Here is a 25058-nt window from a genome sequence, read left to right as displayed (position 1 = left end):
GTGGGGCTGAACAGCGTGTAGGAGCCACCGACGAAATGCCAGACCAGACGGCGGTTTAGGGAAGGGATGTAAACCAATGTTGTCTTCTCTTTTCTCTCTAGCCGTAGCAAGCACACCGTGGTCGCTTATTGAGATGCCATCTATGTCTTTGGTGGGGATAACGGGTGAATCCTCCCTTTGGTTGTAGCCCATCCTGTCCCCCCATGCAAAACAAATGCTGGCTCCTTTTGCGCTTCCCCGCTCCCTAACATGGCTCGCTTTAATAAGAGCACACAGTTTTTCCCAGACAAGGTTTTCTAAAGATGAGGATGCAGAGATTGTGATGGGAGTAAGAAGGATTATTTAGGAAATAATGTCCATTATGCAATTCTTACCATGAGAAAGAAAAGAAAGAAGCAAAGGAAACTAGAATGTTTGCAGTGATGGAGGTTACTCTTAAATATTGCCTGTCATGAAAATATTGCTAGGCAGAGCACTTTCTTTTCTCACTGTATATTAAAAAATAATTGTGGGCATAAAAAGGCAAACTGGACTTGAGTAGTTCGCAAGAGTATTTCTAACCACTTAAAACTGGGATGGGAATCTTTGGATCCTCTGGCTACAGAATCCCAAAGGATTTCATGAGGCAACTGGACTTTCTTGTTTTTCTTTGAAGACCTGGATGACTGAGAATCTCCATAGACATCTGGGTGCAGAGGTTTCTCTCCCCTGTTTGAGATGTGTTAGCTCTATTTTGCCTGCTCCATGACTTTCTCTTTAGGAAAACACTTAAGGGGCCAAAGACAGTGATGATCGCCTTGGAATGCCTAACTCTCTTCCCTTGAAGAGTGCCATGGAGTACTAAAAGTAATGAGTACAACTATAAGCCTCCCGGCTTTTCCTTCCACCTTCCCCCCCAATCTTTCTCCTCAAGAAAAGACTGGGACAAATCATCTCGCTTTAATGTGACTCTATGCAGCTTGCAGTAAAATATATAAAATACACAATATGAAAAATAAACCAGTCATCCACACAGCCACTAAATAGGCTCTATCATGCCCAGGGCCAAGGTTTTAGGCACCGGAACCAAGTTTTCAAGGTCTTGAAAAAATGTGAATATAATCCAACTGACTAGAAATTGTGATCATATCCAATATATCGGTGTAATATGTAAGCTAAAAATTGTGATAGGAATATCCAAGACGGTCAGTCAGTCTAGTAGAATATGAACAGTCTATTTGTCTGAGTTTCCACTTAAATTGGAAATGTTTCCATTCAACATGACAGTAAATGTGAAAAGTGTCCACAAAGGATGAGAAATCCAGATAAAAAAGATACGCTGAAGGTGTCATTGCAAACAGTTCTTATTAAAAGAAAAAAAAATGAAGACATCTAAAGAGAGATACAAGAGTTTTCTAAATGTTCAATTAGCTATGGAACTGATTTCAAAGTATTTTTAGGTGCTGTTTATGTTATAGGCAGCAGTCATAGTGGAATTCTGTACTTGGAAAAGTAGTACATAGATGCATTTTTTTGTAGATGAACCTTATTAGACAAGAGTTCAGAAGATTAAAAATCTGAAGAGACAAGCTTGCTCTTAAACCAGAATCATGCTCTGGGCACACCATTTCTCCATCTCTTATGACAACTAAGAGAAGATTGTCTATCAACATGCATTTTTATAACGATCTTCAGGTTCTAAACAGTTTTTTCCTTCCTTCCATTTTACATGCATAGTTCATAAATATATACTTTTGTAGATTCTCCATAATTATTTCCTTATATGAGTGTATTAATAGTACTGATTCTCATTTTCCAATCTTATAAGCACACCATTAACTGTTCTGGGTTATGAAGGTTGAAAGAAAAGTAATGCCTTCAATATTATAAGGGCAAGATGATGTTCTCCAGAAGTTCGGCTGTGTTCTCTAATATTTGTCATTTCACTTCAGTTGGCAAAAAGGTGTTGTAAGAAAAAGTTGCTATTGTTAATGTTGCTACTATTAATTAACTGGAAACCTGCAGTACATATTCATCGGTACAACTTGAGCAACACATTGTGATTGCATTTTTGGCTGCTGAAGGAGTCCAGTCAGAATTTACTGCTGAATGCAGGTTGTTAATGGTGATGCATTAAAATCTCCAGAATGATGTGATTATGAAACCAAAGTAAAATTCATCAAAATCTCAATTAATTTAATGTCAATACTGTAAAATACAGCATTTTCATCACAATGTTTGTAAAGCAACTGAAATTAAAATTATTAAAGCATCCCAGAGATTTGAACAGCCTGAAGGCTTGCCTTTTCCCCAGGCTCTGGGCTAGACAGAGGTGTAACTGCCTAAGCATGAGATGTTTAGTACACTTGTGATTTGTTTGTTCCCCGCTTACCATAGCAATTTTTTATTTACATATTTTAGTTAATAATATATTTGAGTTTTGCTTTTCATCTGCGTTGCCTCCCAGAGTTGCTATGTGTTCAGCAGTCTTCTAAATTTAAACAATGCATAAATAAATTATTTCAGATTAACCTATTGCATGCAGTGGATAATATGCCGTTGTAGGTTTGGCGTTGTAGGTTCCTTTAGTAACAAAAGGAAAACATTAGCAGAACATATATCCCTTGAGAAAAATTTAAATTCAGGTAGTTCTCACTTAATGACAATTGGGATTGGCAGCTCTATCACTAAGCAACATAGTTAACATCACATGACTGTGACTTACAATTTTACGGCCAGCTTCTCCACTGAGTCTGATTTTCAGAAGTTGACTGTGAAGTGTGCAAATTGCCATCATGTGACTGCAGGATGTTGTGAGGTTTTTTAAACTCCTGCTGACTGTGAAGCATCCAAATCTTGATCTTGTGATTGTGGGGATGCTTTGAAAGTCATAAGTGAGGACTGGTTGCAAAGTCACTTTTCAGTGCTGTCATAACTTGGAGTGATTGCTACACATGGTAGTCATTAAGCGAGATCTATCTGTAATACAGCTTTTACTAGGAAAAAAAGACTATATACACAAAGATACACATTTTCCATTCAGAATCAATTTAGAAACAATACCAAGAAATTTGCAGCTGAAGTAGCTTCATGAAGAAAGTGTAATATAGTATCAGCCAGCTAGAATACCATGTGTAATGTAAGTAATCTAGAGGCATACCTATCTGCCCTATTTTTGGTCTGTATATATCCACATAGAATAGGGGGTGCGAAAACTTGGGCTTTTAAAATTATAGTGTATATGCATAATTCGTTGCCATTATTTCGAACTTTTGTAAGGGGTGCAAGAATATATCAGAAGCATTCTAGGGGTGTGGGGTATAGAAAAAGTTATGAGCCGCTGACATAGAAGATACTCAAACTTCAAAACAAATATCTTGAAGTAAATTAAGAGGCTCCTAACATCACCATAGTAACAGATATTCACATAATCATAAATCAGCAGCACTTGTAAAGCAATTGGTTCATTCTAGTATTTTTGTTATAAAAAAACCCCACTAATGTGGCATTAAAAAATCAGTTAAAAACCATCACAATATTAAATATGCTATACATAAATTAGAGTTTACACAATCCAACAGATGCAATGCTTTCTTAACAGACACCTGCCCATATCCAGATGATTCTGTGAAGGGGAGATTGTGAAGGGGAGGCACCAGGCCGTGAAAAGGAGGAGGAGGAGCACAAGACTGAACAGCATGAGACCTTGCTACAAATTCAATAAACATTCACTACAACAGAAAGACTAGCTTTATACAAATGGTCATGTTCAGGTAATAACCAGAAGAAAACATTTGCAAATTTTAGCCACTGGCAAACTGAATTAAGCTAGGATTGACATTGTTCTGTCACAATCAAATAACACGTTTCAAATAAGTATTAGTCTTAAGACTCTCACAACAGATAACAGATTTATTTCCTTTCAGTTAAAATAAACCTTACACAAAGGATTAGCTACAGCGATACAAACGGTATTTATTTCTATCAAATGAATCTGGGTCAGCCTGGTTTCTCTGAGATGTGTTGCAGTTTACTTCCCATAATTCCTCCTCACCATTTGAAGCCAGGCATAATTTGTATACTCTTTCCTGAGACTTAGCTTTCCTGTTGCCTGCAGATCAACCAACCAGCAGTACAATCTATTGTAGCTGTATTGCTTTGACTATGAGGTTGCTCTTATCTATACAGCCCCAAGTTAAAGCAACACTGCTTTGATGAAATTGGTTATGGCAAGTATTTAAGGACAAGTGAAGCGAAGCTGTATAAGACTGTTGCCTTAATCCTTACATGTAAGATTCCTTGCCACAATCACTAATATGGGGAACAAGATTAGGGAACAAGAAAGAAGGCAAGCAAATCCATCCAGAAGACAGCTTTAAATCCGTTCTTTTGTGTAAAAGAAATTCTTAATGGCTTTCAGTAAGTGTAAAATTTGTGGGGAGATTTTTTTTTGTATGTTTGTACTATAAATAATGTCCCAAGTAATTAGTCAAGTACTGCATTTAATAAGCCTACTCTAATTCTTAGGACAATGCATGCTTTGAAAATGAGTCAGAAGTACTTCAGATATCACATGAGCAAAGCACCTCTGTTCACTAAAGCAGCCGGCTATTTTTCAGGATTCCAGGCAAGACCGAAAATGAGACGATGTGCTTGAAGAGCTACAAGAATTCTGTTAAAGTGAAGAAATTACTCAGCAATATAAAAACTGAGTAGCAAAGGGACACCTTTTACATACCACTGGCTCTCTGTAAACAACTAACAAAAATCAGAAGATGTAAGCAAGAGGTAGGTAGGTAAGTAGGTAGATAAGTTGGTAGGAAGGTAAATAAGTAGGTAGGCAGATTGAGAGTTACACCCACACCCACATACACACACTATTATAAATAAAAGATAGCTACAGATTCAGACAGCAAGTAAGAAGCAAATCCTCTTACTTACCAAAAATAGCAATAGCAACAGCACTTAGACTTATATACCACTTCACAATGCTTTACATCCTTCTGTAAATGGTTTACAGAGTCAGCGCATTGCCCCCAACAATCTGGGTCCTCATTTTACTGACTTCGGAAGGATGGAAGGGTGAGTCAACCTTGAGCCAGTCAGACTCGAACTGCCAAACTGCTGGCAGCCAGGAATCAGCAGAAGTCGCCTGCAGTACTGCATTCTAACCACTGTGCCACCAGGGCTCTTGAAAAGGGGTTGCATCTATATTAGAAATTTCAATCCATTACTTTAGAAATCATTTTTGTGCAGATGTTAAAGTCAATGGAAAAGACAGCAGAAAAAGGTCGCAAGTTGCTGAGTAAATCTAATAATAATAATAATAATAATAATAATAATAATAAAAGATGATGATGATGATGGTGTTGGAAGTCCAACCCCCTGCTTAGGCAGGAAACCCTCCTCCATCTGCACACCTCATAGGTTGAGGACTACATGTACAGCCATTGTACAGGCGCTACCACAATCCTGGTTCCCATGCCCATTAGCAAAATAACAATTTCAGAGCTTTTCAAAAAGTCAGCTGGGTGAGGGCCGATCTGATTTCTGAGGGGATGATGTTGTGATGCCACAACAGAAAAGGCTCCTTTTTTGGGCTCCCCCAGGCAACACTCCCTAGCTAGCAGGACCCAGAGCACGTCAGAAATGATGGTATGGATGTGATTGGAGAGAGATGGTCCCTCAAATAACCATGCCTCAATAACCCTCAGTTCTATCCCAAATTCATACTATGAAATGTCCATTGCCAAACATGTAGGCTACCTTTCAGAAATTGTTTTAACATTTACAATAAAATGAATAAAAATTACTAAGCAGTTGACTTGATGCCAGAAAACAGTGAGCAAACACACATATATTCTCTCAGCATAACGTAACTACCGAGATTATTATTTGCTTCAGATAAGCACTGAATTGATAGGGGCAGATTTTCAAAATAAACAAATAATTTTACATTGGAAAACACTCTGTTTCAATGCTATATAATGCAGTTAAGTTCAATTTTAAAAGCATCTCAGAAGCCACCAAGTGCTATTCTTGTCCATTCCTCATAAAATTTTAACATTTGCAACTACCTGGTACTTAATGATGCTACAGAAATTAACATGCCAGGAGCAAAATAGCTGTCACTTTTTGCAAAGCCTTTTCAAAAATTGCCTGTCGGAGACTGATATGCATATTCTGGAAACACAAAAAGGAAAAGGAATGGTGCTGGAGAAACTAGATAAAGGCAAGCAAAGCGACACTAGACAATTTTTTGTGAAGGGAAGGGAAGGGAGAAAGAGTCTCTTAGGGGATGGGGAGAGTAAGAAGCAGAATTATATACAGTCCTAAATAAACTGAACCCCAAAAGACAAGAATGAACAGGAACAGATAAGTTCTTCTTGAAAGTCACACTCATTTCAAGAAATGGTTGTTTGGCTGTAAAATTTCAAAGCTGTTATTTTTTTCCACAAAAGTGTAAACAATTGAACTGTTCAGCAATAATTTCAAAAGTAAATCCACTTCAAATGTGAGTTTTACAGTTTAGAATCACTACCTCTACAACCTGCTCATAAAATAAATCCTACAACTTCCTTGGCCCTGTCTTGATTCTTCTCAGAATGAAGTTCTAGATCTGCTTCAGAATTAATATGGTTCCACATTTCCACTCCAATTACCTTTCTGTCTAAAATGCATGCTAGCTGCATAAAATTGCGCCTGCTTACCTATAGCTTTATACTACTGGAATACAAGAAAATGTAACCACAAAGGTATTTGGTTTGCTACCCCTTATAATAGACATACTAAATGTCATCTGAGTTTTATAAACCTGATGAAATAGATTTTCTCCATTGCGGCACCTTTCTTCTACAGCAGCATCCCTCCCAGAAATGCACGTGGGTCACATCCTGCAAGACTTCTGCAAGTCTTTAAAAACATAGCTTTGCTCCCAGTTTGGGATTGGGTTCTTAGGGAATCCATGACAGTTTTTATAAGAATTTTAGATATTGGTTTATTCTTTTACCTAGGCATATATGTCTTTCTCTTTTTGGACTGTTTTTCTGTTTCCTTTAAATCAGTGTTTCCCAAACTTGACAATTTTAAGGCATGAGGACTTCAACTCCCAGAATTCCACAGCCAGCAACGCTGTGGAATTCTGGGAGTTGAAGTCCACATGCCTTAAAATTGTCAAGTTTGGGAAACACTGCTTTAAATTAAACATTCTGGAGTTGAGCAGCCTTCCAAATCCAATGAATGCATGAATAAATAAATAATAGTGTAATGTCATATGTCATGAGTTACCTGATGTACAAGCTGGCTTTAGAAAGGGCACGGCACTTGAGATCACATTGCCAATAATAGATGGACTATGGAAAAGGCACATGAATATCAAAAGGTTCTAGATATGTTTTATCGATTACAGAAAAGCTTTTGACTGGGTAGAAAACAATAAACTACGGTTAGCTTTGCAAGATTCTGGTGTCCCAAGAACATGCACCTGATTAGACTTATCAGATCACTGTACACTGATCAGGAGGCAACAGTGAGAACACTCTATGATAACACAGATTGGTTCAGGATGAGTAAGGAAGTTAGATAGGGCTGTGTTTTATTGCCATTTTTGTTCAATCTGTATACTGAAAGAATCATGCCGAAATTAGGAAGACCTGGAAAAATGATCTAGAAAATCAAGGACGAAACGGAAAAAATAGGATTGAGTCTTAACATCAGGAAAACAAAAATAATGGAAAAACTGCAGATCGACATGAGATGTTTACAATCAACAAAGAGGAAATTGAACTAGTTTGAGAATGTATCTTCCTTGGATCAAAAATTGTTCATGACGGCAGCTCTATTCCTAAAATCAAATGTAGGATAAACTTAGGCAGCACTGCAATGAATAAGATCTGGAAAAGTAGAGATATTGATATAAATACAAAAATCAGGCTAGTTAGAGCAATAGTCTTCCCTATAATAATGTATAAGTGTGAGAGTTGGACACTAAGAACAGCTGATTGAAGAACTAATGGGTCTAAACTGTGGTACTGGTGTAAATTATTGCATATACCATGGACAGCCAAAGTAACCAAGAGAAAAGTGCTGAATTGTATTAAACCAGACATATCACTGGAAGCCAACATCTGATTTACTTTGGCCATGTCATGTGTCTAAATTCATTGGAGAAGTCAATGATGCTAGAATGGTTAATGGAACAAGAAAGGGCAAACAAATAACATGATGGCTTGGTAGTATCAAAACTGATACAAATTTGAACATCCAAGAACTGAAAGATAATAAACAAATAATAACATTCCCAGTACTAAAACCCATAGGTATCTTTAACATTTACTTACTCATGCATATGCCAGGTTCTCCCACCCTAGCAATATCATAACCATGATCCAACTCCTTAGCAAGTATATATCACAATAAACTATAAAGAATACCTTGAACATACACCACTATATATTTAGTTCTTAAGCCTTGAAATTGTTTCCCCCCCTCATTTATTGAGCAATGGTTACATAAAAGGAATAAAGAAGATGTAGTCAGACCATAAATGGCTTTCCAGTCCATAAAGAGCACCTATCCTAGCCAACAATGGAACTTATATTGCTAGTTAGTGATCCATGTCCTAATTTAACCAGGGTAACTTTTTTACTTTTTAAAATATAGCAATTTTTCTACTATTCTATTTTTTCTATTTGAACAACCAGTTTATAGACACTGTTATTAAAACAACTCTGAATAAACATTAAAGTACTGAAAAGAAATACTCCTAATCATGCAAGATCAACTATCCAAATATAGGCATACTGTAGCTGCCCTCAAAAATGTCCAAGCCATCTACAAAGCAATCAGTGGATTAATTTAATAAAATCAACAGAACAAATTGGTTCTCTAGTCCCAAAGTTCAGGACCACAATCATTGGAATTATACCAATGTGAAAAATCATTCTCAGAGTAGCAGAAATTCAGCCAACAATTTAATGTAGATCAGCCCCAGACTGTTGCCAGTGCTTAATGAAGACTAATTTGTTGGCCTGGAAGTTACAACAGGAAACCTTCTGCAAAAAAACTCTAGTCATTCCAAAATGAAGAGTATGTTATTAAATTTAAACTTGTGAAAAAAGTGAAAAAAAATAATATCAGAAACACAGCTACTTGCAAAACAGGCCATTTCACTGTAGCCACTCAGCCAGCAGTTCTTTTAAGAACTAGAACTCCAAGATTAGATTACTGAACTGATATATTTTTTCAAGATCATATTTAGGATAATACAATCTAGGAAGGTCACCCCATTAAGAACTATTCAGATCCTACTTTTCTTTTTGTTCTTTCTCCTTGCTGAGCAGAAATAACTTTGTTTACTCATTTTCTCATTTCTTTCTTTTCTCTAGTCTCTCTTTGCTAGTAGAATCCTTCCTTCCCTCTTCACCAAGCAGGGAGATTTTGCTTGCTCACTTGCTGTTTTCCCACTCCTTACCTGGCAGGGAAACCTTAAGGGCTTGGCAGCCAGATCTACTTCTTCTCATGCAGCTCCAGCCTCCCAACCTGTCTTCCTTTGCTGAGGCTTACCTCCCTGATGATTTGGCACTCTAAATCAGCATCCTTCCACAAGTGTTGGGGATGGTGGGTCCTGTAGTTTAGCATTGTTCAACACAATGGGGTGCGGGGTGGAAGGGGCAACTGCAGACAATGGCTAGAAACCCTGCAGTTGAGAGATCCAGTGGGTCAGGACAAGGCAAATGGCAAGGCCATTGCCAGACTACTGCTTTTCCTGGAAAATGTCTTGTGGCTAAACCTAGATGTTACTCTTTACTGGTCAGGTAAAATGGTCGATGGCTGCTGTCTCCATAATCAGACTTGGATAGGATCCAAGTTTCTGAGAATTTGTCAAGAGAGATTTTTGCCTGGAAGGCAGTGTCTGAGTTAGATTTGACAATCCCCGTACAGGGAGCGTGTGTATACTCTTTTCTTCAGTGATCCTGATCTAGATTTTAGTTTCCCCAGTTGCTCAAGGGAACTGAGAAACAGTAGTATAAACTCAGGGAAAATCTATGGAAGACAGGCTAAAACCCCTTTCTGGTCCCGATTACAACTCTTGAGTTTACCTTTGTCTTACCTAGCAATGCTCACCTTGTGCACTTTTTCCCAGTTTATCTATGTTTTATGGACTCAAGAGTGGGGCAATCTTGTGAAAAAGAGTGTGCAGGAATTTATTTATCCATTTATTTTGATAAATTAAAACATGGAGATCTCACCATATTATAGCCCACTTTAATCCTGTGAAATATCTTCAATGGAGAGAGTCTTACTTAAATCACCTGTGAATTCTCTGGTTAAGTGGAGATACAAAACCTGGGTCTCTCTGCTGGAGGTGTACTACTATTCTACCTATTAACTATAAGCACTTACGGTAGGTTGTATAAGAGATCTCTTAAGACTTGCGTGATATGTATAGGCTACATTTGGTCACTTCTGCTTTCTAATAAGAAAAATAACATGAGTTCCTGCCTAAGAACTCAAAGAAAAATTAAATATTCAGATCTTACTGAAGCCTTCGCCAAATCTGGGGCTCTGGAACTGTAGCTCTCACAATTCTTTTCTTTTTTTTCTTTTCAAGCTGATACAATTTCTGGATCCTAATTTATATTGTGATACTAATGCAAATGACACAAATACATACAATATCCAGTGACTTAAATGCCCTTCACCTCTGAAAATATTTCTGACAATCCTAATTTAAATAGCCTTCCAAGCCACTGTATCAACTCTGGTATGATACCAGTAGGCCTGATGCTTTTTAATATCTTGTCATTAGTGCAGCTGTTGCAACATCTTTATCCCTAACACTTTTGTTATTTTCACAAGCCCTATCTTTTTTTTTTTAGCATACTTGAATATGTGCCACATAAGATTTCTAGAGGAATAAGCGCATGCTGCTGAATATTTACATAAAAGCAAAACTGAACATATAGGCACCTTTTAAAATGTCTCATTCCATTCCCTAACTCCATGCTAAACAGAAGATGGTGAGGCAGAGGAGAGATAATGCTCCAAGGTTCGAAAGAAGCAGCAGTGTTTTATTTCTTTTTAATTACTATGATTTTCATCAATTCCAGAGAGGTGTGAGATACCCTTAGGGCAACGGGATGCAGAAAACAGGAAATCCAGCCACCATAGCATTTCATCAACACCACTTAAATTGGCAGGAATTCTGCTTCATAAAGTTATGAACATGCACATTATGTATGTTTATTTACATATTTAATGAAAACACCTTGATTCTTAAAAACACAAAAATTGAGAATGGTTCTTTGTAGAAATCACACATATACATACTATTTTCACAAATGTGCTTTTCACTGATCAAAAGACAATCGAGAAGGTAGATTGTATAGGAAACAACATATACTACCTTAAGTGTCATTGATTTTGAGACCATAATGAAATGCTGCACTTCAATTATTTTTCATTATAAAATGAATGCAAGAACATCAAGGGTTTCATGGAATTGTAAAATAAAAGGATGAAATAGAAAATACGTTGTCATGGTGATTCCTCAATTATGATTTGCTTTTGAATTTTAGAAAAGCACTGGATTTATATTGCCATAATTCAGGTTAACCACACATTCCTCCAGTTTTATAAACAAACAAATATTTTTGAAAAGGATATAAAACACCAGTTACAGAATCAATATCAGCTTTTACGTTCAAACAAAGATAATGATTTTTTTTCAATGTTATTAATACATTAGCTTGGGTTTTGAAAAAAATTATAATAAATGAATTTCAATATGCAATAATGTGTATATGCTTATATTAGTAATGCACAATTTATAAAAATAAATGTCATGGTCTATCATTTTTACATCGAATGAAAATATAAGCTTAAAACAATTATAGTTTTGGAGAAAAGTATTAATACCTACATGACATTTAAAAAAAAAAAAAAAAAAAGAATAATAAAGTTATTCCATGCCATTAACGAAAAGCAGCAAAGGACATATAGCACTCAAATGTTATTTTGTGCACCCAAGATCGGAAAAAGCAAATACAGCAGATTGTACCTTTGTTAACATTAAAAGGAAATTTCTAAACATGAAAGAATCTGACATTAATTAAGACACCAGTTTCCAAATGATTCTTAGACAGACATTAACAAATGTACAATAAAAAAAAAAAAGAGATTTGCAATAGATCACAGCATGAGCACTTACCAGCAATTTATCAGCTTAAACCCAACCAGCCATCTGGCCAGATTTTCCTTGAAGTGAATTCAAGACATTGTCCAGCTGATTGGATAGAACTCCATTCTGATCAAACCAACCCCAAAGTTAATCAATTAATTAATCAATTTAGATTGTGGTTCCTTTAGTAAACAACATGCTGACAGTAGGTTACATGTAGGCTGCCCTGTAGTTCCTTTATAGGTAATTATTCTTAAAAACAAATTGTCCATGCATAATGCTGCATATTCTTTTATATTAATTCAGAAGCTGTAGATATACAGTGAACTCTTCACAATGGCAGCCTGCATGATGAAAAAGCAAAAGTAGTTTTCAGTCTGCAGAATGCCTTAAAAGGGTTACCATGGAAATAAATGTCGAAAGGGGAGGGGGCTTCTCTGATGACAAATGCTGCTTCTAAATAGGGACAAGCCTTGAAGGGAGGCTGAATGGAAGCTGTGAAAGAGGACGAAAATTTACTATTACTACCAGGCTCAGACTGCCACTCGTTTAAGATTTCAGTTCTTTCACTCTGAAATTGTACTAAAGTCATATTTTAAAATGTATTTAGATTTACCACAGAGGAACAGGAGGAAAATGCTTAAAGCAGCTTCTCTAACTTCTCCTCAAAAACTGGGACAACTGTTTTATTTGCATTGACACAGGGATAGCTTTATGTTGATTGTTACCATTGGAAATAATAACACTGGAGAGAGCAAACTTTGCAGGATTTGATAAAAATAATTGAAGAATTTAACTGAGGCATAAGGAAGAACGTGTTCTGTACTTAATGCTGTGGATGGTGGTTTTTATATGCAGCTACAAAATCTAAATGAAGAATCAATAAATACTGATAAGTTGGCAGGACACAGAGGGTGTAAGAAACAAAAATCATCACTTTAGGAATATACAGCAACTCACTCATAGCTGACTTCTATTATTGCATAGGAGTTTTGCTCAGTATAGTCAACATCTTGAGCCCAAAATGGACCTCCTTCTGGTTTCATTAAAAGCCAGCTGAAACCATTCATGTTCCACTGAAACTTTGCATTCAAACCTCCCCTCTGTCTCTGAATCACATTATGGGGGGTGGGTAGGGAGTCACTGATTAAATGCAGGAGTGTAAGAGGGAAAACTTAAGTCTTTAGATGGTTTGGATTAAATTTATATCATTTTAAACCTACTCATAAGAGTAACAAACTACGTTTTCAGCATTGGAGAGGAAGGCACCAGGTGGGAGAAAGCTAAACTATAACATTTGTGTTATAGCAATTTTAGAAAAAAAATCATTGCTGACAATAATATATTTGTGTCCTTTTATTAAAATACTTGCCAATAAACAAATGATTTGATATTACTCTAAAGCTTATTTAGCATTTCATATAAAGTAACACCCAACATTTTTAATTCTATTAATCTTCACCGAAGGTAATGTTTTATAACTTAATTATGAACATGATATAAAACATTGTTCATTTAGAATTTTTATTAAATAGTAAAGCAGAAGTTGTCTGCCAGACAGAGCTGAAAGTCAAATGTGTGGTAGAAATATATCTCAGACTTAGGGCCTTGAACATCCTCCTAAGGGAAAGTTTTTCTCATATCCTTTGACATACCATAGACAAGCTGGTTATATCAATATCATCCTATGGGACTGAACTGATTATTGATTATTTCAGTAAAAGGATAATAGTGACCAGTATCACTGTTCCTTAAAACTGTCATTACAACACTAAGAATCATCTACAGCTTTTCAGAGTTGCAGGTGGCACTGTTCAACAAAGAACTGCTGTTGCTTGCAGCATATACTTTGACTTTTAATGTGCTGATCTTGTAGGATTTTGCAATCTTTCAAGCAGTGCCTATGGAAAGCTGCAAGTAGCTTCCAGAAGCAGCATAGCAGAACTATCTCATGATGAGTAACATTTTCCTCTTCTCTCCCCAACCCCAAAATGCTCAGATTATTATGAAAGTGATTTGAATTTTGCTGACTTATTTTACATTAAGAATGTGAAAGGGCAAATAATCATCCACATATTCCAAAAACTGGAAGAGAAAAAAAAGAAATGCAGTGCTACATCACCCTTTCTTATTTTCAGAGGTTAATCTCAGAAAAGGGAAAAGATAATCAAGAGGACTTGAGCTCAGGAATTATAAAGTATTTTAAGTACCTACTATACCTTTATAAATAACTATTCTGAAACCCAACTAAGATTGACATATTAAGCCACAATTTAAGCATATTTGACCCATATCTATTGTTCAACAGATTTTTATCCTGCATTTACAAAACTCTCTAACCTTTTCTTCCTGCAAATTTTCAGAGTCACAGTGTATCGGTCACAGTATTAACAATGTTTTTTGGCAGTATTAAAAGCTGTGAAGAATAATGATAACTCTTCTTTAAAATTGTAATAATTTTAAATAATGAGATTTATTTAACGACATTTTTGGAGTCTAAAGGTTATAAATTACATTGTTGCTTACATTCCTTACTGAATGAAAAGCTGAATTTCAATTAGATATTAGTGATTTATTTTTCTCATCCACCCCTGAAAATTATCCATGGACCCCAAAGTGGAGGTGGATCATATGTTAAAACCCCTACAATATATATTCAATAGCAAGCAACCTTCATTGGATGTTTGCAACAATCAGTGGTTAATTACTCCAATTCTGCAAAATACAGAATCACCATTAAGGAGCTACTTATATTGTATATAGAAAATGTGTTTTCTGTGGGGTTTTAAAATAAATTTTTCTTTATCTGCAGATGAAGCTTTTGTAAGTTAGCTTTCTCTTGATTTAGCAATATATTGGAAAAGTGACATCGCTTCCAAATAACTCACCTTGTTCAATTAGAACTGATTTCCCAACAAGAACACATTGGGAAACTTTTTTTATAACCACTCATTATTATGAAATTATGGGAACTATGGTCAGGAGGAAATATTTTATCATAATGTCCCCAATATTATAGAATAGGCTTGTGAGAGAATAAATACCATCTGCCCTCCTGCTACATTATCCCCCAGACACACAGACCATACTTGCAGCTGATAAATTGAGGACAGGAAAGAGCTGGAAGTTTTTGTTTGTTTGTTTGTTTTTGCAACAATCAGAATTTCTTACAGGGAGGAGAAAAAGTTCAAATGGGGTAAGAAGCTGGCTACAAGAGAGTAGTAACTATTGCTGGACTCAGGGAAAGAGGGGGGAAATGGCTAACAAGCAAAATGGAGGTTCTTGGGTTCAGACATGTCAAACTTGCGATGTCACATGACATCACACAACATATTGGAACTCTTTCCCCATTGCTGGCAATGGGGTGGGCGCAGTTTCCTCGTGACGCATCCGGCCCATGGGCCAGCAGTTTGACACCCCTGCTCCAGATCATTGAAGATGAGTCAGTATAGAGGCTGCTATGCATGGAAGGAGACAATGCAACATGGGACCAATTTATCCAGCACAGATCACCAAAGAAGATGATGATGAATGAAAATGAAGATCGATGAGTAAGTTTGAAGTTCTGTTGTAGGCAGGTTTCAAGAAAGACCTTGAGAAATGGGGTTTGAGAATTGAGAAGTTTGTAATAACTATACTCTTAGCAATAGCTTAAGACTGGCATACTGATATAGTGGCAGAAGAGTTATTATTGCAAACAGGGAGGCAGGCAGTCTCTGAAAGATACAGCCATTAGGCCATGAATCAATTTTCTACATTACAAGTTAGAAGAGAGAGGGAGGAGATCACTTGTATGCTTTAGTCAAGAAGACTACCTGCATATTTAGTCGTGCACAACCGAAAGAGAAATAAAGCTTTTCTATCTTTAAAATATTATAAGGAAACACTCTGTATTGGTTTGCAAGAAGATAATTCTGTGCTGTGCTTTGCTGTTTGATCCTAAAGATGCCCCTCTTAATCAGTCTCCAGGAAGCCAAATTAGTTCCAATATTGATATTCCAGAAGCAAGGTGAGACACTCTTTTGGAGAGCTTTCTTTAATTAACTGAGCGATCACCACAGGAGTGTTTATACTGCTCTGATTAGATTACTGGTTTTAATTTTTTATTACATTGCAATTATATCATGGATATTTTATGCTTAGATGTGTAACTATTCACATATATCACAGAAAGTTAAATGATTGCATCAGTTCAGAAATCTAATGAATATTTAACTAATATTAAAAGTAGCATGAAGCCAGAGAAAACATAACATTTTCTTTTCTTATATATAGGTAGTCCTCAACCTACAACAGTTCATTTAGTGACCATTCAATGGCACTGAAAAAGGTGACTTATGACCGTTTTTCACACTTATGACCACTGCATCCCCATGGTCATGTGATCAAAATTCAGATCCTTGGCAACTGACTCATATTTATGACAATTGCAGCGTCCCAAGGTCATATGATCAACTTTTGCGACCTTCTTCAAGTAAAGTCTATGGGGAAGCCAGACACACTTAACATCTGTGTTACTAACTAGTGATTCACTTAACAACTGTGACAAGAAAGGTCATAAAATGGGCCAAAATTCACCTAACAAATGTTTCACTTAGCAACAGAAATTTTGGGTTCAATTGTGGTCATAAGTTGAGGACTACTTGTACCTATACATAACTTCTAGAGCAGGGGTGTCAAACTGCCGGCCTGTGGGCCAGTTGCATCATATGGAGGCCACACCCATCACACTTTGGCAACAGAAAAAAAGTCATGATACTTCACGACACGTCACATGACGTATAACCTAAAGTTTTCACTCAAATGAGCAGGCTCTAATTATCCTACTTTGGACACATTATGTGAAGGCCCAGCTCTCTGGAGAAGGTTCTAATGCTGGAAAAGGTGGAAAGAAAGAAAAAATGAAAGAGAAAAAAAGAAAGAGAAAGAAAGAAAGAGAGAGAAATAAAAAGACTTAGTTACAGAGATGATGAGTGTATCATTGGGAGACATGAAAGAACAGGTTAGGAATAGGTCCTCTTGGAGAAAATCAATGTGGTCCCTAGAAGTCAAAAATGAGTTAATCTCACATAATTGTCACCACTATGCTTCTGACTCCCACTTAAATTGATAATATGTCCTGAAAAAGAGAATTAAGTATACCGTATTTTCCGGCGTATAGGACGACTCGGCATATAAGACGACCCCTGAGTTCGGCGCCAATTTCCATGCCTAGAAAGTTGTCTTATACACCGGAAACTTATTTCCGGTGTATAAGACGACTCGGCTTATAAGACGACCCCCAACTTCGGAGCCAATTTGCATGCTTTAGAAAGTCGTCTTATACGCCAGAAAATACGGTACTCAATGTATTCCCAGACCAAGAGATCCAGTCCAAGTTTATTAAATGAGCTTCTGTTCAATTCAATAAAATATTTAGATCAAATTCATTTTCATTCTGTACATCTTTTTCCTTGAAGGAATTATGACCTTTTCCATTTATTCCACTATTTAAATAACTTTTGCTCTCACAATAGTAAACAGGGGGCATTAAAAAGATTTAGAAGAACACTTAACTGCACATTTCCACAACTTCATCCAGCCTGGATAAGAAAGTTACCCTAAAATAGTAATGTACATGTTCAGGTAGACTGCCTGATTTTTTCCTCAGTCAGCATCCCAGCATTTTTTTTTAACAACAAAATTTTCCCCAATCCTTTAAAAAATGTGCAAAGCACGAGCCATTAAATGTAATGTGGCATGATTCTAATCCTTCCCCCAATTCCATTTTTATGTTAAATAATCTCTAGGCATGTCTTAGGAGAGGTGCAGCTGAGCTGGAAGCACTGAGGATGTAGCACGAGCAATTCCAGTGTGCAGCTGCTCTATATCTGGCTCTCTGACTAGAGGGCATTAGGATCAATCAACCTTTTTTTGTTCTGGTCTTTGAATTCTTGTAAGTTCATGCTTGCATTGATGATAATATTTAACCACCTTGTCTTGTGTCAGCCTCTTTTTCAAAAGTTTCATTTTCCAAGTATTTGAATCTTATTTAATGACTCACATTATATCCCAAATATCTAAGCTTTTACTCCCTTTAATATGGTGTATGAACAAAACAAAATATAGTGGGGCAATAACTTCCCATAATTTAGATTGCAGCTCCATTCAAAGAAACCACAAGGGCCAATGTTCTTGGCTGTTTAGTGATTATACAACCCATTTTTTGAAAGATTTAATCTGAGAGTTTATTGATTCATCCAGACTCCTAATAGCCTCCAGATGCTACCTTTGATAGCATCCCCAACTTGATCTTAGTGCCATTAGCAGATTGATGACATCTCATCCTATACTAGAACATTACTTCCTAGCAGGTTTGTATAGATGTTAAACACTGTGGGGGAAAACACTGAGCCATATAATGCCTCACAGAGTGGCATCCATGGCCTCAAACATAACCCTGTCCCTGCCAGTGACTTTAGACATTGATTCAGGTAGAACTCCTGAAGATCAGCATCATTAACTCTTTATTAACTTATAATTAAAAGAGCCAGTTTAGTCTAGTGGTTAAAAAGTAGGTTAGAAAGCAAGAAATGGTGAGTTCAAGGTCCACAAAGAATGAAGAAATCTTATGATTTAAATCTTGAGTCTTAGGGTCTGTGGCCCTGGTCCATGGCCACAAAATATATTTAAAGGGAGTCCATGGTGAACAAAAGGTTGAGAACCACTGTTCTAAAGCAACCACTGTTCTATGCTTGAGTCTGGATTCTGATTGACAGGGATCCAGATAATTTGTTTCCTCTAGGAGTTAATGATTCACATAGCTAGTTCTTGGCTTCATTCATCTTCCATTCATCTGTACATCCATTTGTTGAATTCATTTGTTCAAAATTATGGTGGTGCTAAAAAAATGTCCAGAACTCAAAGTTCCGGCCATTGCAGCACTTCTGTGATTATGTGATTGCAGTCTAGTGCTTAGGTGCCCAGTTCACAATTACAACGTTGCAGGGAGCTGAGATCACGTGATTGCCATTGTGACCTTCTCTGCTAGCTTCCCACAAGCGAAGTCAATGGGAAGCCAGCAGGGAAGATTGCATGTTGCTCCATTAAGTCACTTCTGCTTTTTCTCCCATTCACAGCATTGGCTTCCCCCAGCTCATGCGCGGTCCTCATTAGCCCTCCCCCAGTTTCCACCAACTTATGCACAGCCTCTGCTAACATGCTCCTGGGCCTTTCCCAGCCTACCTGATTCTCACAGGCCTGAACAGACCCTACCCCAGCCTCCTCCACATCACTCCCATACTCCTTACCTGGGACTCTTACCTCTTCTTGCTTGAATGACCCATGCATCTTGGTGTTATGACAGCAGTGGAGATTGCCAGGATTGCTGCGATGTGATATCACTTGTTATCAACACATCACTTAGCGAGGCAATCTATTACTGAACTCTATTATACAGGTAGCTTTCATCTTTTCTTTCCTTGTAAAAAAACCCATATGCCTCTTTTATATTTCTTGACGGATAGCAATTTTCAAATTTTCTCAAATAACAAGTGCAGATTCTGATTATCAGATTCCTTTTCCAACTGGAATGTTTTAAATACTTTTGTTATCCCAACACCACTACCACCACCATAGCCTGCAGAAACAATTGGAAACTCGTTCTCTTTATTGCCACATAATACAGCTTAAACTTTATATCCAGTTTCTCCAGGTTTTCTTGCCACATTAGCAAATAATCTAACTTATCAGGAGGCTCCAGTTGATCCATTATAAGAGTAACATTGTTAAAAACGCCTGACCTCTGACAACATACTGTGTTGGTACAAAGCCAATGCAAAGATTGATTTTGCAGGAGTACAGAGCTGTTCGTCCACCCCAAGCTGACTCCTTTTACCTACTATTTACATTCTACTCACAAATATTACAATACAACTCATAAAATCCTCAGGAAAAGAAAGAAGACTTTGAACTATGTATATGATGGCATTCATACCACCATTCCCTAAAAAAAAGTTAAGAAGAATATATTTTTCCCTAAAAATCCCTAGTGGCCAACTAAATATGCATAGTGCTGCATATAAAAGAATTATGGCAGAAATTCTACAGCATGAAATAATTCTATATTTTACATTTCATTTCCAGTTAATAAATATTTAGCTACAGTATGAATACTACGCTTAGCAATGTATCTGTGGTGAACACAGTAAACTGCTAGGAGTGTCATGTTTCTATGTGCCTATAATTTGGCAATGAAACAATTTATATATTCAGTTGCGACAATATGTAAAATACAACATTACTTGAAAGAACTATTTTAGTTTAATGGAAAATAATATTACAGTATTAGCAGTAAATTAGTGGAAATAAGTTGTGAATAAACAGTACTTGTGAAATGTCTTTCAGCACCTAATTAGCTTCACTGCCCAGTGAATAATGGACTGCCTGCATTGTATGATTAAAAAGTCAAAATCGTAGCCAAAACAGTACTCCAGAAACTCTATTTGGAGTCTGTGTATGTGGCACCTTTTCTGACCACACCCTGCTAATGCTCCTCATTATATGTTGAAGTGGCAACTGAACACTAAAAAGATTGGAATTGCAACATATAAAATAGAATGTGAAACATAGCTAAAGAAGATGTCATGGGAGATGTCATGGACACACCTTGGCAGTTTTCTTGGAAATAGTACTGAAATGGCTTGCCACTGTTTCTTCCAGGATGTAGTTTTACTCCACAGTTTAGTTTACAATTATCCATATTTCCAAGATGGTCTCCAGTCCAAGAATCAAACAGGGCTGATCTTGTGTAACTTTCTAGAATAGCCAAGGTTAGTTAGATGCTCCACTAGCTTCATACTTACATGCCCTCTCTTGAATCTAATAACAAAAGCAAGGAAATAGCATGGAAGGATAGGTTTATTTTATCTTCAATCTACCATTCTTGTCCACACCCTTGTATTTGTAGAAAATAGTAACAAGAAGAGAAAAAATGCCATAGAAACTGAAGCTGATACAAGAATGCTATCTGTATGAGAGTACAGCAGAACCAACTGTGTTTCTCAGTATTTTTAAATGATAAGATTCAAATACATTTGAAATTAATTCCTAGATCCAGTTTCCAATGATATGACAGTTTTGCCAAAATGGCAACTACAGTTTGAACTCACAGAAACTCAGGACTTTCACTTTTTCATCCTTTCCTCAGAAAAGAAAACATGAAGTCAGAATGATTAAGCCCAGCAGTTTCTAGATTGATATTAATGGAGAATAAAGAGATATTCTGCAAAACAAACTCCTCTAGCTTGTTGCCTCCAGATTTGATCAGCCCAAACAAGAGATTAATGACCAGCTATCTTTTTTAAAAAAATATAATTTTTCCCTATTTTGTTTTCTAAAAATTCTTTAAAAATTGGATGATCTAACCCTGTGATGAGTGCTGGAATTCAAGACACATTTTAATACTACATATACACCAAGACCTTCATTTAAATTTTCAATTTTAAAAAATCTTGCCTGAGAAATGCATGAAATAAATTAGCAAATGTATAAAATAACTTTCTTTACATTTTAAATATGGATGAAATCTTAGTACTTTTATGGATTGTTCTCTTTTCCCTCAACAGTCCAAATAAAAATTGAATTTTAGTAACACAAGACATCCATTGCCCTGTCCTTTGTTGTTGTTGTTTTTAAGATCTTTGTCCTAGCAAAACATATTCCCTCAGATTAATCTTTTTCCTGCATTCCCATCTCATCTATGGCTCTCCGAATACTACTGTTAGAGGAAACAGGAGAAAGCCAAAATCAGCTAAAATAGTATCTTAACCATCCATACACAGACAGACTCATTCACTGGAACAAATAGAATCTTACAAATAGAACTGAAAATAGCTCATAGTAATATTGTTACAGCCTTATAATCACTGACATCAACATACATCATATCTCAAAATACTGTTTGCATCTTACCAGTTTTAACATACTTCAAAGCAGCATCTTTCACCAGAGTCCTAAGGAAGAATGACTTAAGAAGAGAGGAGCAAAAAACTTTGCCTTCTACATCTGCTTTGGTACATGATGTTAGCAATTTTTTGTACTCTCCCAAATGCAAATCATATCCTACCAATTACAACAAAGAAAGTTTGACATTGTTCAGCTTTGACCACTGAGCATTTTTATTAAGTAGCAATAAACATGTAACAGATTCTCTTCTTTAAGTTATTGTCATGAAGAGAAAAAATCAAAATGAAAAACATTTGCATTTTGTAAAGTGCAGATGTTTAGAATAAAAAGATAATATGGAAAATATATGGGGAGAAGAACTATTACTGTCCATGGAAATTTATGACAAAGACTTAATCATCAAATGACATCTGGTGGATTTATGCAGAATTGCATTTGCAAAAAGTATGTTAATAGCATGGTTCTAGAGCTGAATGCATACATAATTCTGATTCTTCCAAATCCACAAGAACCTAACCATTATTTGATGTCAGTCAAGTATGAGCTGAAAACCTGTTAAAACTTAAAATCACCAACACAGTGTTAATTATTGTCAAATGGGAAGATTTTCTGCAAAGAAAGGGAAAAAAAGCAATCACTGGGGCTACTCCCAAGCTTGTTTGCAATTAAAGATTTATTTTTCTGTATTTATTTTAAGTGAAGAGTATAGAAATTGCAGTCCAAGTTCAGTGTATGCCTGCCAAAAAGTTACAGCTTTTTATAAGCTATACAAAAATCCTCCTAAACTTCTTTCCTATTTGCCCATACTCTCCCATCAAAATTCTTTCATTTTCATTTCATTCTTACAATTTTTTACTGCCAATCTCACTTAAGCCATATTTGGATGGCTTATAATAAAAATATGTCACAAAATATAAAAATCACACAACAAAAACTCCTCAAGGGTCCTATACACTATATCAGGGGTAGGCAATCTTGGCTCTTTTATGACTCGTGGACTTCAGCTCCCAGAATTCCTGAGCCAGCCAATTCTGGGAGTTGAAGTCCACAGTCATAAAAGAGCCAAGGTTGCCTATCCCTGCACTATACTATAGTATTCAAATTTTCATCTCCAGGGACGATAACAACTACTGTAATTCATCTAGACCAAAGGTAGGCAACCTTCATCCACGAGTCACAAAAGAGCCAAGGTTGCCTACCCCTGACCTAAACCTTAGTAATGAATTCTTACACACTGCAGATTTATTTATTCATTGTTTTATGTATATCCCACCTTTACTATTTTTTTTCTAAACTCAAGGTAGCAAACATACCTAATATTTCCCCTATCTCTTATTTTCCCTACCACAACAATCCTGTGAAGTGAGTTGGACTAAGAGAAAGTGACTGGCCCAAGATCGCCCAGCTGGCTTTTATAGCTAAGGTGGGACTAGAACTCACAGTCTCCTGGTTTCTAGACTGGTGCCTTAACCTCTAGACTAGTGGTTCTCAACCTGTGGGTCGGGACCCCATTTGGGGTCGAATGACCATTTCACGGGGGTCGCCAAACAAGGCTGTCCGCCATTTTTCCCCCTTTTCTTTGGCCACGCCCCTGGCACCCGGTGATGTATAAGTGGTTGGGGGTCACCACAACATGGGGAACTGTATTATGGGGTCGCGGCATTAGAAAGGTTGAGAACCACTGATCTAGACCAAACTGGCTCTTTCAGATGCTTGAAATATTAATTTAAACAGAACAGAGCAAGAGACTGATGTAGCCAGCCACCACTAAGACTCGCTGAAAGGCTGTTCCTTTGCCCTCCCCAGAGTATCACCTTGTTATACTGCACAACATGAGATGGATTACTGTTGACTGTATTTGGAAGTTTTGCCTCATTTATGAACCTTGCTGCAAGAAAGTATGGTAATATATTATTTCTGCTAAATAACAGTTCTTTTCTTTATTTATTATGTTTGTACAGTATGCCATCTTTGACTCCCGACAAAATCTCTGATGGGTAATGTAGCAGAATTAAGCCTATAAATGATGCCTTTAGGCCTTTGAGTTTAATTTCATTGCAAAACTTCTTGACCCTTACTAGCATTAGGAAAACAAAAGTAATGAATAAAAGATTAGAATAAATTAGAGAAAGTAGGTGGATGTTCTTAGTGTGAATAATTTATATTGGTTTATGAAATTAATTTTTTATTGATGCAGAATTTAAATTACCCTGATGTAAAATGTATATTTTATTAGGGTTTTTTTAGCATGCAGTGGAGATTATCCAGTTACATACAGTTTAAATCTTTATGCAAGCAAGACATGATTCTTGACCTGGATATAAGATGCTAAGGAAACCAACCAATTTCTTCCATGCATGAATAATGAGAATTCAGGTAGCTGCAATCAACTAGATTAATATGGATTTTGTTATATCTAACTTGTTGAATGAACTGTGTATTAACCATATAGTTCCACACAGTGAAAATCTTACAATTCTTTGCACAACAGCAATGAGATATTAACAATCGGGGAAGGAGGGGTATAATCTTGAGCTCACAGGCCCTGCTCAAAGAGCAGACTCTGCCCAGGTACATCTGGTGTATCAGCTCTCCTGAACCTTCTTTCTTGAACCAGCTTCAGAGAATGCCCTTCTATGGCCACAGCAGGCTGTGAAGACTATGTGAAGTGCCCCGTTCTCTCAGGGATTTTTAGACACTCTGAAGACTGCACAACAGCACACTCCATTTTTGTGTAGCATCTTCAGCTTCAGCTTCCAAAAATCACATGAGGAGTCAGCCAAGTTATTTGAAGGACCGCCTGTTCCCCACTGTTTCTGTCAGTCGGGTAAGAAAAGGCAGAGTGGGTGTACTTCAGGTTCCATTAATTAAGTTGTGTCATTTTGGAACCCAGGAGGTATAGACAGTCTTCTAGATCAGCGGTTCTCAACCTATGGGTCACGACCCCATTTGG

General features: G+C 36.7%; 1 protein-coding gene across 2 annotated transcripts in view; it reads right to left on the bottom strand.

The window, feature by feature from the left end:
- Positions 1-25058, bottom strand: part of FGD3 (FYVE, RhoGEF and PH domain containing 3) — a 102837-nt gene that overhangs the window by 61138 nt on the left and 16641 nt on the right. Inside the window, exon 1 of one of the 2 annotated variants that reach the window (XM_039348548.1) lies at positions 19450-19504. The exons of the other annotated variant lie outside the window; for it this stretch is intronic. Coding sequence (XP_039204482.1) covers positions 19450-19489 — 40 coding nt within the window. The 5' untranslated portion in view covers positions 19490-19504. Of the gene's footprint in view, positions 1-19449; positions 19505-25058 lie in introns of those variants that run through there. 2 annotated transcript variants of the gene reach the window in all.

Source organism: Crotalus tigris, unplaced genomic scaffold (genome assembly GCF_016545835.1).
Source record: "Crotalus tigris isolate CLP2741 ecotype Arizona unplaced genomic scaffold, ASM1654583v1 scf7180000018160.1183395, whole genome shotgun sequence".
In the NCBI taxonomy this organism is placed as follows: Eukaryota; Metazoa; Chordata; class Lepidosauria; order Squamata; family Viperidae; genus Crotalus; species Crotalus tigris.
This window is presented reverse-complemented; position numbering and strand designations above follow the sequence as displayed.